This window comes from Mastigoproctus giganteus, chromosome 2 (genome assembly GCF_048544385.1).
Source record: "Mastigoproctus giganteus isolate SK-2022 chromosome 2, ASM4854438v1, whole genome shotgun sequence".
NCBI lineage: Eukaryota > Metazoa > Arthropoda > Arachnida > Uropygi > Thelyphonidae > Mastigoproctus > Mastigoproctus giganteus.
This window is the reverse complement of record NC_143576.1, coordinates 259,947,291-259,961,404: the sequence shown is the minus strand read 5'-3', so window position 1 is coordinate 259,961,404 and position 14,114 is coordinate 259,947,291. Positions and strand designations below refer to the sequence as shown.

General features: G+C 37.3%; 1 protein-coding gene across 3 annotated transcripts in view; it reads right to left on the bottom strand.

The window, feature by feature from the left end:
* Positions 1 to 10,129, bottom strand: part of UbcE2H (ubiquitin conjugating enzyme E2H) — a 191,234-nt gene extending 181,105 nt beyond the window's left edge. The window contains exon 1 of one of the 3 annotated variants that reach the window (XM_090369123.1): positions 9,884 to 10,129. In XM_090369123.1, the coding sequence (XP_090225249.1) occupies positions 9,884 to 9,936 (53 nt within the window). In that variant the 5' untranslated portion in view covers positions 9,937 to 10,129. The remainder of the gene's footprint in view (positions 1 to 9,883) is intronic. The other 2 variants (XM_090369121.1, XM_090369122.1) reach the window with 2 other exon arrangements.
* Between the last annotated feature and the right edge of the window lie 3,985 nt (positions 10,130 to 14,114).

The following is a 14,114-nucleotide window of genomic DNA, read 5'->3' as shown; positions in this document are numbered from 1 at the left end:
AACTGGATAGATCCCATCCACACCAGGTGCCTTTCTTGTAGTAGTAGTAGCAGCAGTGGCATTTGATGCAAGAAAGCAAGTGTATGAGCTTATGCAGCATCAGCCAAAAAAAAAAAAAAAACACACCATTCCCTCCAATGCCTGTCCAGTTCCTCCTTAAATTTATTCAACCTATCAACTTCCACAACGACAGATGGAAGTTTGTTCCAGCAATTAACACCTGCTGGCAAAGGCAAATTTCCGCACATCTAATGTTTATCTTCAACAATTTCCCTTCCACTTTACTCCCAGGTATTACAAGATTATCTAGCTTACTGCCAGAGTTGAATACACCTCTGGCATTCCCCTCGCTGAATAACGCCTCGTGTGTGAATGTAGATGCAAAATATTCATTTTGTTTGTTAGCTACCTGAGCAGGATCATCAACAGTTGAACCATCAATATCAAGTAGACCAATCTGATTCAATCCCTTCCTTCTAGTGTTTACATAAGTAAAGAACTCTTTGCTGTTTTTCTTTGCATCCTTTGCCAAAGATTTCTCATAATCTGCCTTCGCATGCCTAACCTCCTTTGTAACATGGTTACAGACCAACGTATCTATCATAGGATTCTGTGTCATGTGTTAATTTGTATGTATCCCATGCATTTGTATTCTCTGCCTTAGGTCTCATTAGTTCATCTGACATCCATTTAGGCCTAAACCTTGAACAATATTTCTTAGTTGGTATGTAAAGCCTAATAGCTCCCAAGATAAGTTCTTTGAATGCTTCCCATTTTGAATTTGCTATTGGTAACATCATCAGTTGGTCCCACTGTATAGAATTTAAATATTGTCTCAGACCATCGTAGTTAGCATTAGTAGAGGCATTTAATGCAAGAAAGCAAGCTTATGCAGCATCAGCCAAAAAAAAAAAAAAAAACCCACTTCCACTTCACCCCTCTGTTCGTTCAAAATACCTGTCCAGCTGAGCCTTAAACTTATTTAGACTATCAACCTCCACGACAAGGGATGGAAGTCTGTTCCACCAACCAACCACCTGCTGGCTAAAGGCAAATTTCTGCACGTCTATCCTACATCTGTCTTTCCTCAATTTGAATTTATGCCTTCTCAGGCGATTCTGAGCGAGAGGAAGAATCCCATCAGCATTGAGCATGCTCGAACCATTCAAGGATTCATACACCTCTATCAGATCACCTCGCTGGTGCCTAGTCTCCAGACACTGTAATTTGCAAAACTTAAGCCTTTCTTCGTAAGAGCACCATTTTGTTCCATTCACTAATCTTGTTGCCCTTCTCTGTACTTGTTCCAGCAGCTCTACATCCTTCTTGAAATGAGGCCTCCAGACCTTTATAAAGTAAAGTACTCTAGGTGTGGCCTGACCATTGCCTTATACAAGAGAATAATCACCTCCTTATCCCTGCTAGAAAAATTCCTATATATCATTCACAATACACCATGAGCTACTCTTGCAGCCAGTCTGCACTGCTCAGAGAACTTCATATCTGCCTGCACAACCACCCCCAAGTCCCTTTCATTCTCTACCACTGTCAGTGTAGTACCACAGTATATCAGGTTAATGTCCAAGTTTGCAGATGATATAAAGGTTGGCAGGGTTGTTAATCCAACTGGATCTAGGCAAATTCCCGCTCTCTATTTCAAAACAGTCCGAACACGTGCCACCTCCAGCCAACATCCATTTACTGTCCAACTTCAAACCCACAGAACCAACTTTTCATCTTCCTCATTTATTCATTCAACTGCCGTTTTCTGGAACAACCTTCCTTCATACGTATTTCCTGAAAATTACAATCTACAGAAGTTCAAGTCCAATGTCAACAAATATCTTCTTTCGTCTTCTCAACCTCCAACCCAAGCACGGTACTAAGTACTATAGGTTCTAATACTTCTCGTGTTTGGGGTTCACATAAAAAAAAAGTAAATACATGGGCTGTGTTAGGTAACTAAGAATAAAACAGGCCTGTGTATACTTTATTGTACACCAATGTTAGGGGCATATTAAATCAATTTGATGAATTCAAAGTGCTGGTCAAGACATCAAAAGTGGATATTGTTGGGATATCAGAGACAATGTCACACAAATATAAAGAATGCAGAATTTGAATATGGGGAGTGCAGTGTATAAGAAAGGTCAAACAGCATAGAAAGGGAGGATGGGTTATGCCGTTTGTTTAAAAACAATAAAAAAGGCAGTGCATCAAACTGACATGGGAGCCAGGGCAATGTTGAGGCAATTTGGTGTGACATAAGCACTGGGAAAGCAAAGACATGATGATTGTATTACAAGTCCAATGACTCTGACTAGTACAACTAACAACTGTACAGAGAAATAGAGTGGGCAGTAAATCAGAATGTCTTATAAGGGAAGATTTTAAATGGAACTTGTGAACTGGTCACTCAAACACTAAAAAAGTCATTTGTGAATTTATTGGATGACTGCTTTCTACAGCAGCATATTTGAGAGGCAATGAGAAATAGTAATATTCTTGATCGATCAGCAGTGATGATTCAAGCATTAAGAATGATAAAGGAACCACTAGGTGGAAGTTACCATCAGGGGTATAGGGCACAGTTTTTGCTTTTGTTGGTTCTATACAATGGAACAACTGATAATGTTACAACAGCAAATTCTAAATGGGAAGCATTCAAGGAATTAATCATGGAAGCTACTAGGCTTTTCATGCTGACTAAGAAATACTGTTTAATGTTTAGGCCTAAGTGAATGTCATATGAACTAATGAGATTCACGGCAGAGAAGAAAAATGCATTTCATGCATATAAATTATCAGGCAACACTAAAGCCTATGTTAGAAACAAGCTAGTCTGTAATCAAGTCACAAAGGAGGTTAGACAGTGAAGGTAGATTTTGGGAAACCTTTGGCAAAAGATGCAATGAAAAACTTCTTTAATTATATAAACTATAGAAGGAAGCTGTAAATTGGATTGGTCCACTTGACATCTAGGGTTCCACTGTTGGCGATCGTGCTCAGATAGCTAAACAAACTGAATGAGTATTTTGTATCTACGTTCACACAGAGAATTCTCTATGTAAGTGGAGACCAGAAGTTTATCAAACTCTAACAGGGAGCTAAATGATTTTGTAATAACTAAAAAGAAAGTGGAAGAGAAATTGGAGAAAAACATAAGAAAGGCATCTAGGTGAATAGGATCTATCCAATTATATTATGGGAGGTAACAAAGGAAGTAAGCAAACCCTTAGCCATAATTAGGAGAGAATCCTTGGATTTGGGAGAGGGGAGGTCCCCACAGACTGGAGATCTCCAAATATTCTCCAATTTACAGAGGGAGATCAAACGGTGACTTGAGTAATTGCAGACCTGTTAGTTTAACTTCTGTTTTGAGGAAAATAATGGAGTCACTGGTTAAAGAAGTATTGGAGGATTATCTAGACAAGACTGCAGTTATAGTTCAGGCACAACATGGGTTTATTATGTGGAAATCTTGTGTGACCAATTTGATTGAATACTACAATGTGGTCACAAAGGAAATGGATGCAAAAAATTATTTTGATATGATATAATTGGATTTCAACAAAGCTTTTGATACTGTTGCATGTGAGAGACAGCTTTACAAGTTGGAATGGTATGGCATTAAGGGCAAGTTTTTTATTGATAAAGGGATAGCTGAGTGGTACTCAATGGACACTGCTCTTCGTGAACAATGTTATTAGTGGTGTCCTCCAGGGTTCAGTGTTGGGCTAGTTGTTTTCTATATTTATCAAAGATATGGACGAAGGTATATCAGGCTTAAATGTCCAAGTTTCAGATGATACAAAGGTTGGCAGGGTAGTTAATGATAGTTTGCTACTGCAAGAGGGTCTATAAGTCAGGTAGATGGGCTGAGAAGTAGCAACTGTAGTTTAACATTGACAAATGCAAAGTTTTTTGATTTGATTTGGGTTTTATTGGCGCATAAGCAACTTGGGCTAACAAATGCAAAGTACTGCATATGGGTAGCAGTACAGCCAGAGTAACGTACCAACTATGCGATGCTACACTCAGAGTAGGGGAGAATAGAAGAAAAAAATATACAGATAAATTTTAGATAAATATATAGATAAATATAGATAAAATTTAGATAACATTGATTCAGTAGTAGTAAGTAGTGGTCTTGCACCCGCTACTTACCATACTGAATCAACATTAGTAACTGCATTAGCATTATTTAAGAAGTGACTTAATTTGCATCATTTCCATTTCACATTTTCTTGACAAATTCGGTAGAGTAAGTAGCAGGCATGAGCCCGCTATTTACTCTACTGAATCACCATTAGTCAAACAGCAGTTGCAGTCACCAAGATCTAAACCTCCTGAGCACCATCCCCAAAGAATTTTTTTTAATTCCAATACTGGCTTTTCAAGTGACTACACAAATACTATCTTCTCCCAGCAAACAGCAACAAGGATTACCAGCAACAGAACTCAGAAATTTTTTTTAGCTGGTGCAGTATAGGCCTCAGGCTTCCTTGTACTATGTGGCTAGTAATAATAATTTCATTTAAAAAAAAAATAAATAATGATAAAAACTAAACAGAAAAAAAAAAGTAATGTAATGATGCTTAACAAAATAAGCATTACATTTTAAGAGATGAAATGACAAGCACAGCACTAGCAGTCAAGTACCAAGTTCACTCAAGAAGGGGAGACATCACTTTCCCAGTGAACTAAGTTGATTGGTTTCTGATGTCATATCAAAATGTTGATTTCACAATTTGTATATAGCCAACACAATGCCTATGAAAACAGGCTACAGCACTACAGAGAAAAACAAGACACTAAGTTCTATCAGTTTTAAAGAAACCCACAAAGAAACAAGTAATTCAGCTACCATAACACAATTTTGAAGCATGAAAGATCACATTATATTAACCTAGATGTGCAACCTGAATTTCATAGATTAGGATTAGCAGAGGCACAGGATGCAAGAAAGCAAGCTTATACAAGAAACTTCCCATTTCACCCATCCATTTATTCCAAAAGTTTGTCCACTTCTTCCTCGAATTAATTTAAGCTATCAACTTCCACAATGACAGGTAGAAGTTTGTTCCGGCAATCAACTGCCTGCTGGCTAAAGGCAAATTTCCACACATCTATTCTACAACTGTCTTTCCCCAATTTATGTTTATGCCCTCCAAGGTTTGTAATCTGAGCAGGAGGAAGTAGCCCATCAGCATCGAGACTGCTCAAACCATTCAAGGTCTTATACACCTCAATCAGATCACCTCGCAGGTGCCTAGTCAGACACTGTAATTTGAAGAACTTAAGCATTCCTTGGTAAGAGCACCCCTTTGTTCTCCTCACTACTCTTGTTGCCCTTCTTGGTACTCATTCTAGCAACTGTACATCCTTCCTAAAACGAGGCCTCCAGACTTGTATGCAGTACTCAATGTGTGGCCTTGCCATGGCCTTATAAAAAAAAAAAAAAGTAAACTGGAGCCATTATCAACCAACTGCTGAATGGAAGCCTCCTCAACAATTCAAGTTGAGGGAAATGGACCATAATCTGCCATGCTGGTCCAGTGCATACTGGCATATCGACCATATATAGAAGTCAGGGGCCTGAACGCCAGTCTACTCAAAGAGTGTGCTACTGCACTCCGTCTCCTGACCACTCGACTATGGAGGCACAAGGATAATCACCTCCTTATCCCTACTAGCAAAATTCCTGTTAATCATTTACAAGACCTCATGACCTGCAGTGGCAGCATGTCTACACTGCTCAGAAAACTTCATATCTGAAGTTTTCTGAATCATTTCACAATTACACCCAGGTCTTTTTGATTCTCCACTACCCTGAGTATAATACCACACATTTGGTACATTTCTCTGGCGTTACTACTACCCATATTTAACTTTTCAAGATCCTGTTGCAGTAGCATACTATCATTAACAACCCTGCCAACCTTTGTATCATCAGCAAACTTCCCTATTAAGCCTGATATACCTTCATTAATATCATTGATAAATATACGAAACAACAATAGACCCAACACTGAACCCTGGGGGGTACTCCACTATTCCACGAAAAGCAGAGTCCATTGATTACCACTCTGTCTTTTCCCACTCAACTATGTTTTTATCCCTTGTAACAACTTGTCCTTATTGCCATACTGCTCCAATTTGTACAGTAGTCTTTCATGTGCAACAGTATCAAAAGCTTTTCTGAAATCTGAGTACATGATATCAAAGGCTAAACTCAATTATTTGGGTACCACCAGTCTCTGTGAAGTGGATGTGGTTGTAGAACAGAGTGATCACACAATCGAGTTCTGTGATTGGGTGATTATTGTGAAGTCTTTTTCTCTCTGATTGTTTTGTGTCTTTGAGGAGGGAGGGTGCCCAGTTTAAGTAGGGCGTTTCCCCCCCATCCCGCTGTTAGGCATATCAACTTGGGAAGACAGTGGGGGGAAAGCAGTGAGTGGCACCTGCCAATCAGCTTTGTTCCTGTCCATTTGTTGAAACATGGATTAATACCCAAGATCTGGAGTTAAATTCAAAATTATTTTTTCCATCCAGTTCCTTTGTGACCATATCATAATATCCAATCAAATCATTCAGACAAGACTTCCTCTTAAAAAACCCATGCTGTGTCCGAATTATTACTGCAGTCTTGTCTATATGATCCTGCAATGCTTCTTTAACCAATGACTCCATTATTTTCCAAGGAACAGAAGTTAAACTAACAGATCTGTAATTACTTGTGTCACCCCTTGATCCTCTTTTGTGAATTGGAGATAATCTGCAGATCTCCAGTCCATGGGAATCTCCTCTGAGTCCAATGATGCTTTCATAATTATGGCTAAGGGTTTGCTTACTTCCTTTACTGCCTCCTTTAATATAATGGATAGATACCATCCACCTAGGTATCTTATGTTTAACTTCAACAATCTCCTCCCCTTTGCTCTCAATTATTACAAAATTATTAGGTTCCCTGTTAAAGTTTAATAAGCTTCTGTCTTCCACTTCCCTACGGAATTCCTCTTGTGAATGCAGATGCAAAATACTCATTCAGTTTGTCAGCTTCCTGAACACTTCAAACTTGACATAACATTTGCATCCTTTATGAAACACAGTGTACAATATAAAATTTATCGTTAATTTGCATATATTATGTTTCTTGCATTTGAACCATCAATATCAAGTGGACCAATCTGATTCATCCCCTTCCTTCTAGAGCTTACGTAAATAAGAAGTTCTTCTTTTTATCCTTTGCAAAAGATTTCTTGTAATCTGCCTTCATTTGCCTAACCTCCTTTGTGACTTGATTACAGACTAGGTTATATCTACCAAAGACTGTGTAGCCTGATATGCATCCCATGCATTTTTATTCTCTGCCGCAAGTCTCATTAGTTTACCTGACATCCATCAGGTGATCCTACCTACATGATGGATATACCATCGTGTAGAATTGCTGCTTACATTATCACTTACAAGGGCTTACCTAGCAGCTGGCAGACAATTTCCTTTCTTTCTTTCTCGAGCAGCATCCCAATACAGATTGAGATTTACATAATAAAAGTCACTACTAATTAAACATTGATACAGATCCCATACTTAAATCAACCATCAAGTTGTTACTCCCTCAAGAATAGTAATCGTTGAAGATTTATTCCGTTTTTAAGATGGCCATCACTTGCACATCATCAGAATCTCATATTTTAAGGTAACACTATTTAACAACAACCCTTACTCGAATTCTGTAATTTTATAGCTTACATCCATTATAGTATTTTTTTTTAACTTTCTTATAATATAATAAACATACAAAAAAAAAATTACTGATATTTTCTGAGTCAAAGAATTAAGCTCTTTGAAAGGAAGGATTAGATATATAACTAAATAATCTTATTTTTTCCCCCACCCATTATCTCTATTTAATCAGTAGTATTACTATAATATATCCCCAAAAAAAAGAAAGATTAATTAAAGTCTGCTACCAATTTTCCTGTCTCAACCAATCAAAAAAATTTCTTCAAACTATTCAACCAATCAAAAACAAATATATGTCAGTTAAAATAATAGCTCAAAACTATATTAAAAAAAAAAAAAAAAAAAAAAAAATTAGGATAAATGCATTGCCCACATATTTAACAAGTTACTAAACACTACAAAAAATGAAAATGCTTCCATGATGTTTACGGAGGTAGAAAGAAAAGAAGAAACTGTAGACTTGATTGCAATAACTCTAATGGCCCATATTTTGAATGGGTCGTTACTTCTCTATTGCACTTTGTCAACAATTGTCAGAATCTTTAATAAAATATTACATATTAAAGCTTGTTAAGTTTTAATTTTAAAAAATGTCAAATTACAACAGAATAAGAGGGCAATGTAAGTTTGAATAACAAAGTGCTAAACGTTAATGAGTCAATGTTTTGTTCTGTTTTGTATGTTTACCCCATACAAAAATATTTATCTTCCCAATACGTAGTTAATGTGATATTTTGAATAAAAAGGGAACAGAAACTTAAATTCAAGACTACAATTCCTTTAAACAACATTTGGCTGACAAATATATTGTTATCAATGCATTTTACTCTAAACATTTAGTTGAAATACATATTGTTGTAAACCCAATTCAAAGCCACAAGAGCTAATTCCTTTATAATAAGCATTTTTCAGAGAAATGCTATTAAAATTCACTTTTACTCTAAAAAGAAACTTGCACTTCGTTTTTTTCTCTAGGAAAGAAAAAAAAATCAAAGAAAAAATAGTTCTGCAAACAAAAATCAACTTATGTCATATCCAAACTAAAACAATAACGATTTAGTACTACATAGTAGTTTTCAAAGTACTTAACTTCTGTTATTTTACATAACGTTAGAAAAAATATCCATACAGAGCACTTCAACCCCTTAAATCCAAATAATGCAGTCATCAAACGAACTTCCATCCCACATTGAACATTCAAAAAAAAAAGTTCCAGGGTAACTCAATGTTTTGTTCATCTTTTTCATCCCTTTTTAGATATATGGATCATTGAGTTATTACAAAGTAATACCTTAAAATTAACATATTCAATTGAGAATGTTACCAACTGTTACCAAGTATGAATTGACATAAGCCGTTACCATAAAGCCATCCAAAAATGACAGTACACAGTACGAATAGTGGGTAGGTGGGGGGACTTCAAATGCAAATCGTAATCCATTTTACAACATTTGTACTGAAATTTCACAAATTAACGGAGTAAACATCTTTCCAATTTGCTTAACTTAAAATTAAAACTATAGGCCTCGTTTTAACTGTTAAATTGGGATAATAGGAAAAATGTCCTTATTTTGTTATGCAATTATTTAAAGGGAAGGAAAAATGAAAGGTGAGAAAAAAGCAAAATCGAACAATTCACAATCGAGAGGGGGAAAAAAAATCTATTATATATATATATATATACACACATATATAAACACCACGATAGAGAAATATAGTGTTTACAAATTCAACATATACGGTACTCCAATAACATCCTTTAAATCCGTTGGGGTAAACTGAGGCTGTCAAGTAAACAGGCTTCAAAAGACTGATATATAACTGTCGTTTCTAATTACTCTCAGACAGCACAGCTACTTTTTACAATTAGTTCGATCGCAGAAAAATTCAGCACAATTTAAATTTCTTTAATTTAAACGCTGATATATACCCACTTCAAGTAGCAATCCTTGAGGTACGACAATTCTCTCTATTTTGACTGAGAAGCCAAACTATTCTCACAATGACTCACTATCTCATTTCAGAGAATGACGATAGAGAGAATAGTTAAACATTGATAGTTTCATGTAACGGTCTGCTAATTCATTTGTGGAATAACAGAAACTCGAATACGATAAAAAGCTTTAAAGGATACAGTTTTATAACATCAGTATCCATTCGTCTTTTGCCTGCACTTGGTGAGGACATCTTTTGTTCACTGGGAATCACAGGACGAGGCCACCTTCTTCACAGCTGGTACAAGTACCTCAACAAACTGCTGTCCCCTCGAGTCAGTCAGACGTTCGTACAGAAGTGAACAGCTTTAGCAATGTAATGTTACGTCACGGCACGTGATGCTTTAGAACTCCTCCTCTTTTTGTTAATAAAGTAAAAATTAATAAACACTGAAGCGCAGTATTTAAAAGTGCCTATAATTTTCAATATCCGATTTGTGAAAATCGTTCCAAATGCTTTAAAAAGAAAAATGACAAAGTAATACTTTACAGATTGCCCCGCCCACATCAGTATGACTGGCAGACGGAAATAGAATCCCGTTTCTCTAAAATAGCCACGCCCGATCATCTGATACTAGTAAACAAACACCTTGCGCATGGTAGAGAGGTTTATGCTTTTAACAATGGCTGATATTCGATTAAAGGGATGAAACATAAAATGAGTTCTCTGTATTATAATCATTTCCCGTTAATTTCAATATTACGCAATCTCTGTAAGTCACTTTACCAATTTATTAAAATGAATTAAAATATCTCAAGCAAACACTTCGTCCATTTAATCATTTATACAAAGTAAACCTGTAAGCAGTGATGCTTAAACATTTTATAAACTATACGTCATTTGTGGATATATTCGTGATCAAGAAAAACGTTGGATTGACAGGAGCATATACACTGGTAAGACGATCGGTTATTTGATCAGAACCGTGTACCGAATTTCCTTCTACTTGCCCCCGTTTCTATTCACCCTTTTTCGTGGTCAAAACAAAAATAGTTGGTCATGATGGTGGCCAAAATACGATGTTTCACAGGTAACACAAGGCTTACAAAAATTAGCATATACTTTTTTCTTTTTTCTTTTTTTTTTGTTCATAGGAAAATCGTTAAGTTGCCAAATGGCAACAGTGCATCTGTGTTTATTGTTGTTCTTATTGTACCTATGAATTTTTTGGAATTTGATTTCATGGTTAGTGTGTTTGACACCATTTCAATCTAGTTATGCTCGTACTGAGACGCACAGAGTTATTACTGTGTTGAGACGGAACGCAGTTGCACTTCGGGTAACATTTTAAATTAAGCTCAACGGTTACGGTTTTTTGGAAATTCTCAAAGGAGAATTTCTAAAAAACGTTTTCCATCTGATAAGATGGTTATTCGATTTACAAGAGTTCCGATACAATTGTAAGTTACGACCTTAAGTCTAAATTTGGCACATTAATCCTAGACTGGCTCTTGAAAAGTGAACGGATGCTGTAGAGAGAAATAAACAAGATAGATAAAGACCAGAGTGCAAGAATTGTTATCGCCGTAGAGTTTTAGGTCATCATCAACTTAGGCCATATTATGCTGCATATAAACCAGTCTGAAAATCGCGTGTGTTTTCTAGTCGATGTATCTGTTTCCTGCAAGCCAAACCCGAGTTTCCAGAAGAAAACACCATACTATCTCGCCTCAGACCAAATAACTCAGACACCCATTATAAAAAAAGCCCGTGAAAATTTTCCACACACCAGGTGATAAGACTTGAGTTTGAATTCCGTCGAAGTGAGGAATTTCGGAGCTTTTTTTTTTTTTTAATGAATGAGATAGTTGGTCTTTCTGAGGCGAGGGCAGAACGGTTCTTCCAGGAAACAGGCAAATTGACCACAGCAAACACACGAAGTTTACAGACATAATATATTTTTTAAAGATCAGATACACAAGGCATAATATGGTATGGATTTAAATTAACTATATAATATAGGTGTAAATACACCATAGTTTACCCATAAATTTAACTACGTACGTAATGTAACGGTATCGTTTGGACATTGAATGGGTTGAGCACGCTGAATTCTGATAGGATCCTTCCACTTGTTCAGATTACGAACCTAAGGGGGCATAAATTCAAATTAAGAAAAGACAGATGTGCGGGAATTTGCCTTTAGCCAGCGGGTGGTTAATTGCTGGAACAAACTTCCATCTGTCGTTGTGGAAGTTGATAGGTTGAATAAATTTATGGAGGAACTGGACAGGCATTTGGAGGTAATGGAAGTGATTTTTTTTTTTTTTTTTGGCTGATGCTGCATAAGCTCATACACTTGCTTTCTTACATCACATGCATTTAGCATTAGCATTAGCATTAGTAGAGGCATATGATGCAAGAAAGCAAGCTTATTCAGCATCAGCCAAAAAAAAAAAACCTCTCCCATTTCACCCCTCCGTTCGTTCGAAATACCTGTCCAGTTGAGCTTTAAATTTGTTTAGGCTATCAACTTCAACAACAAGTGATGGAAGTCGGTTCCACCAACCAACCACCCGCTGGCCAAAGGCAAATTTCCGCACATCTATCCGACATCCGTCCTTCCTCAATTTGAATTTATGCCCTCTGAGGTGATTATTCTGAGAAAGATGAAGAATCCCATTGGCATTGAGCATGCTCAAACCATTCAAAGCCTTATACACCTCTATCAGATCACCTCGCCGGTGCCTAGTCTCCAGACTCTGTAATTTGCAAAACATAAGCCTTTCTTCGTAAGAGCAACCCTTTGTTCCATTTACTAATCTTGTTGCCCTTCTCTGTACCCGTTCCAGCAGCTCTACATCCTTCTTGAAATGAGGCCTCCAGACCTGTATACAGTACTCAAGATGTGGCCTAACCATTGCCTTATACAAGGGAATAATCACCTCCTTATCCCTGCTAGAAAAATTCCTGTATATCATTGACAAGACACCATGAGCTACTCTTGCAGCTCGTCTGCACTGCTCAGAGAACTTCATATCTGCCTGCACAATTACCCCCAGGTCCTTTTCATTCTCCACCACTGTCAGTGTAGTACAGCAGAGTTGATACATTGCTCTGGGGTTACTGTTACCCATATGTAGTACTTTACATTTGTCAATGTTAAACTTCATTTGCCACCTCTCAGCCCATCTGTTCAACCTTTCCAGATCCTGTTGAAGCAGCATAGCGTCAGTAGTGTCCTTAACGACCGTGCCAACCTTTGTATCATCTGCAAACTTAGACATTACACTTGATATCCCATCATCAATATCATTCATAAACACCGAAAACAACAATGGACCCAACACTGAACCTTGAGGAACTCCACTATTAACATTAGTCCACGTTGAGCAGTGTCCATTGATTACCACTCTCTGTCTTCTGCCACTCAACCATCCCCTTATCCATAGCAGCAATTTGCCTCCAATGCCACACTGCTCCAATTTGTGCAGCAGTCTTCCATGTGCAACAGTATCAAAAGCCTTTCTAAGATCCAAATATATAATATCAAAGTTATTCCCTGCATCCAGTTCTTTTGTGACTACATCATAGTATCCAATCAAATTGGTCAGGCAAGACCTGCCCTTAACAAAACCATGCTGCGTCTGAGCTATAACTGAATTCCTGTCTAGATGATCCTGCAGTGCTTCTTTAACCAGTGCCTCCATTAATTTACCTGGAACAGAAGTTAAACTAACAGGTCTATAATTACTTGTGTCAGCCTTTCATCCTCCTTTGTGAATTGGGGTTACATTTGCACATCTCCAGTCTATGGGTACCTCCCCTGAGTCCAAAGAAGCTCTCATAATTATGGCTAGGGGTTTGCTTACTTCCTTTGCTGCCTCCTTTAATATAACTGGATAGATCCCATCCACCCCAGGTGCCTTTTTTATGTTTATCCTCAACAATCTCTCCTCCACTTTCCTCTCAGTTATTACAAAATCATCCAGCTCACTGCCAATGTTTACTTTACCTACATCATTCTCCTTCCTGAATAACTCCTCATGCGTGAATGTAGATGCAAAATACTCGTTTAGATTGTTAGTCACCTGAGCAGGATCTTCTACTGTTGAACCATCAATATCCAGTGGATCAATCTGATTCATCCCTTTCCTTCTCGAGTTCAAGTATGTAAAGAACTCCTTTCTGTCTTTCTTTGCATCCTTTGCCAAGGATTTTTCGTAGTCTGCCTTTTCCTGCCTAATCTCCTTTGTGACTTGGTTACAGACCAACTTATATCTATCATAGGCTTCCGTGTCACCCATTAATTTGTATGTATCCCATGCATTTTTCTTCTCTGCCACATGTCTCATTAGTCCATCTGACAACCATTTAGGCCTAAACCTTGAACAATATTTCTTAGTTGGTATGAAAAGCCTGGTAGCCAC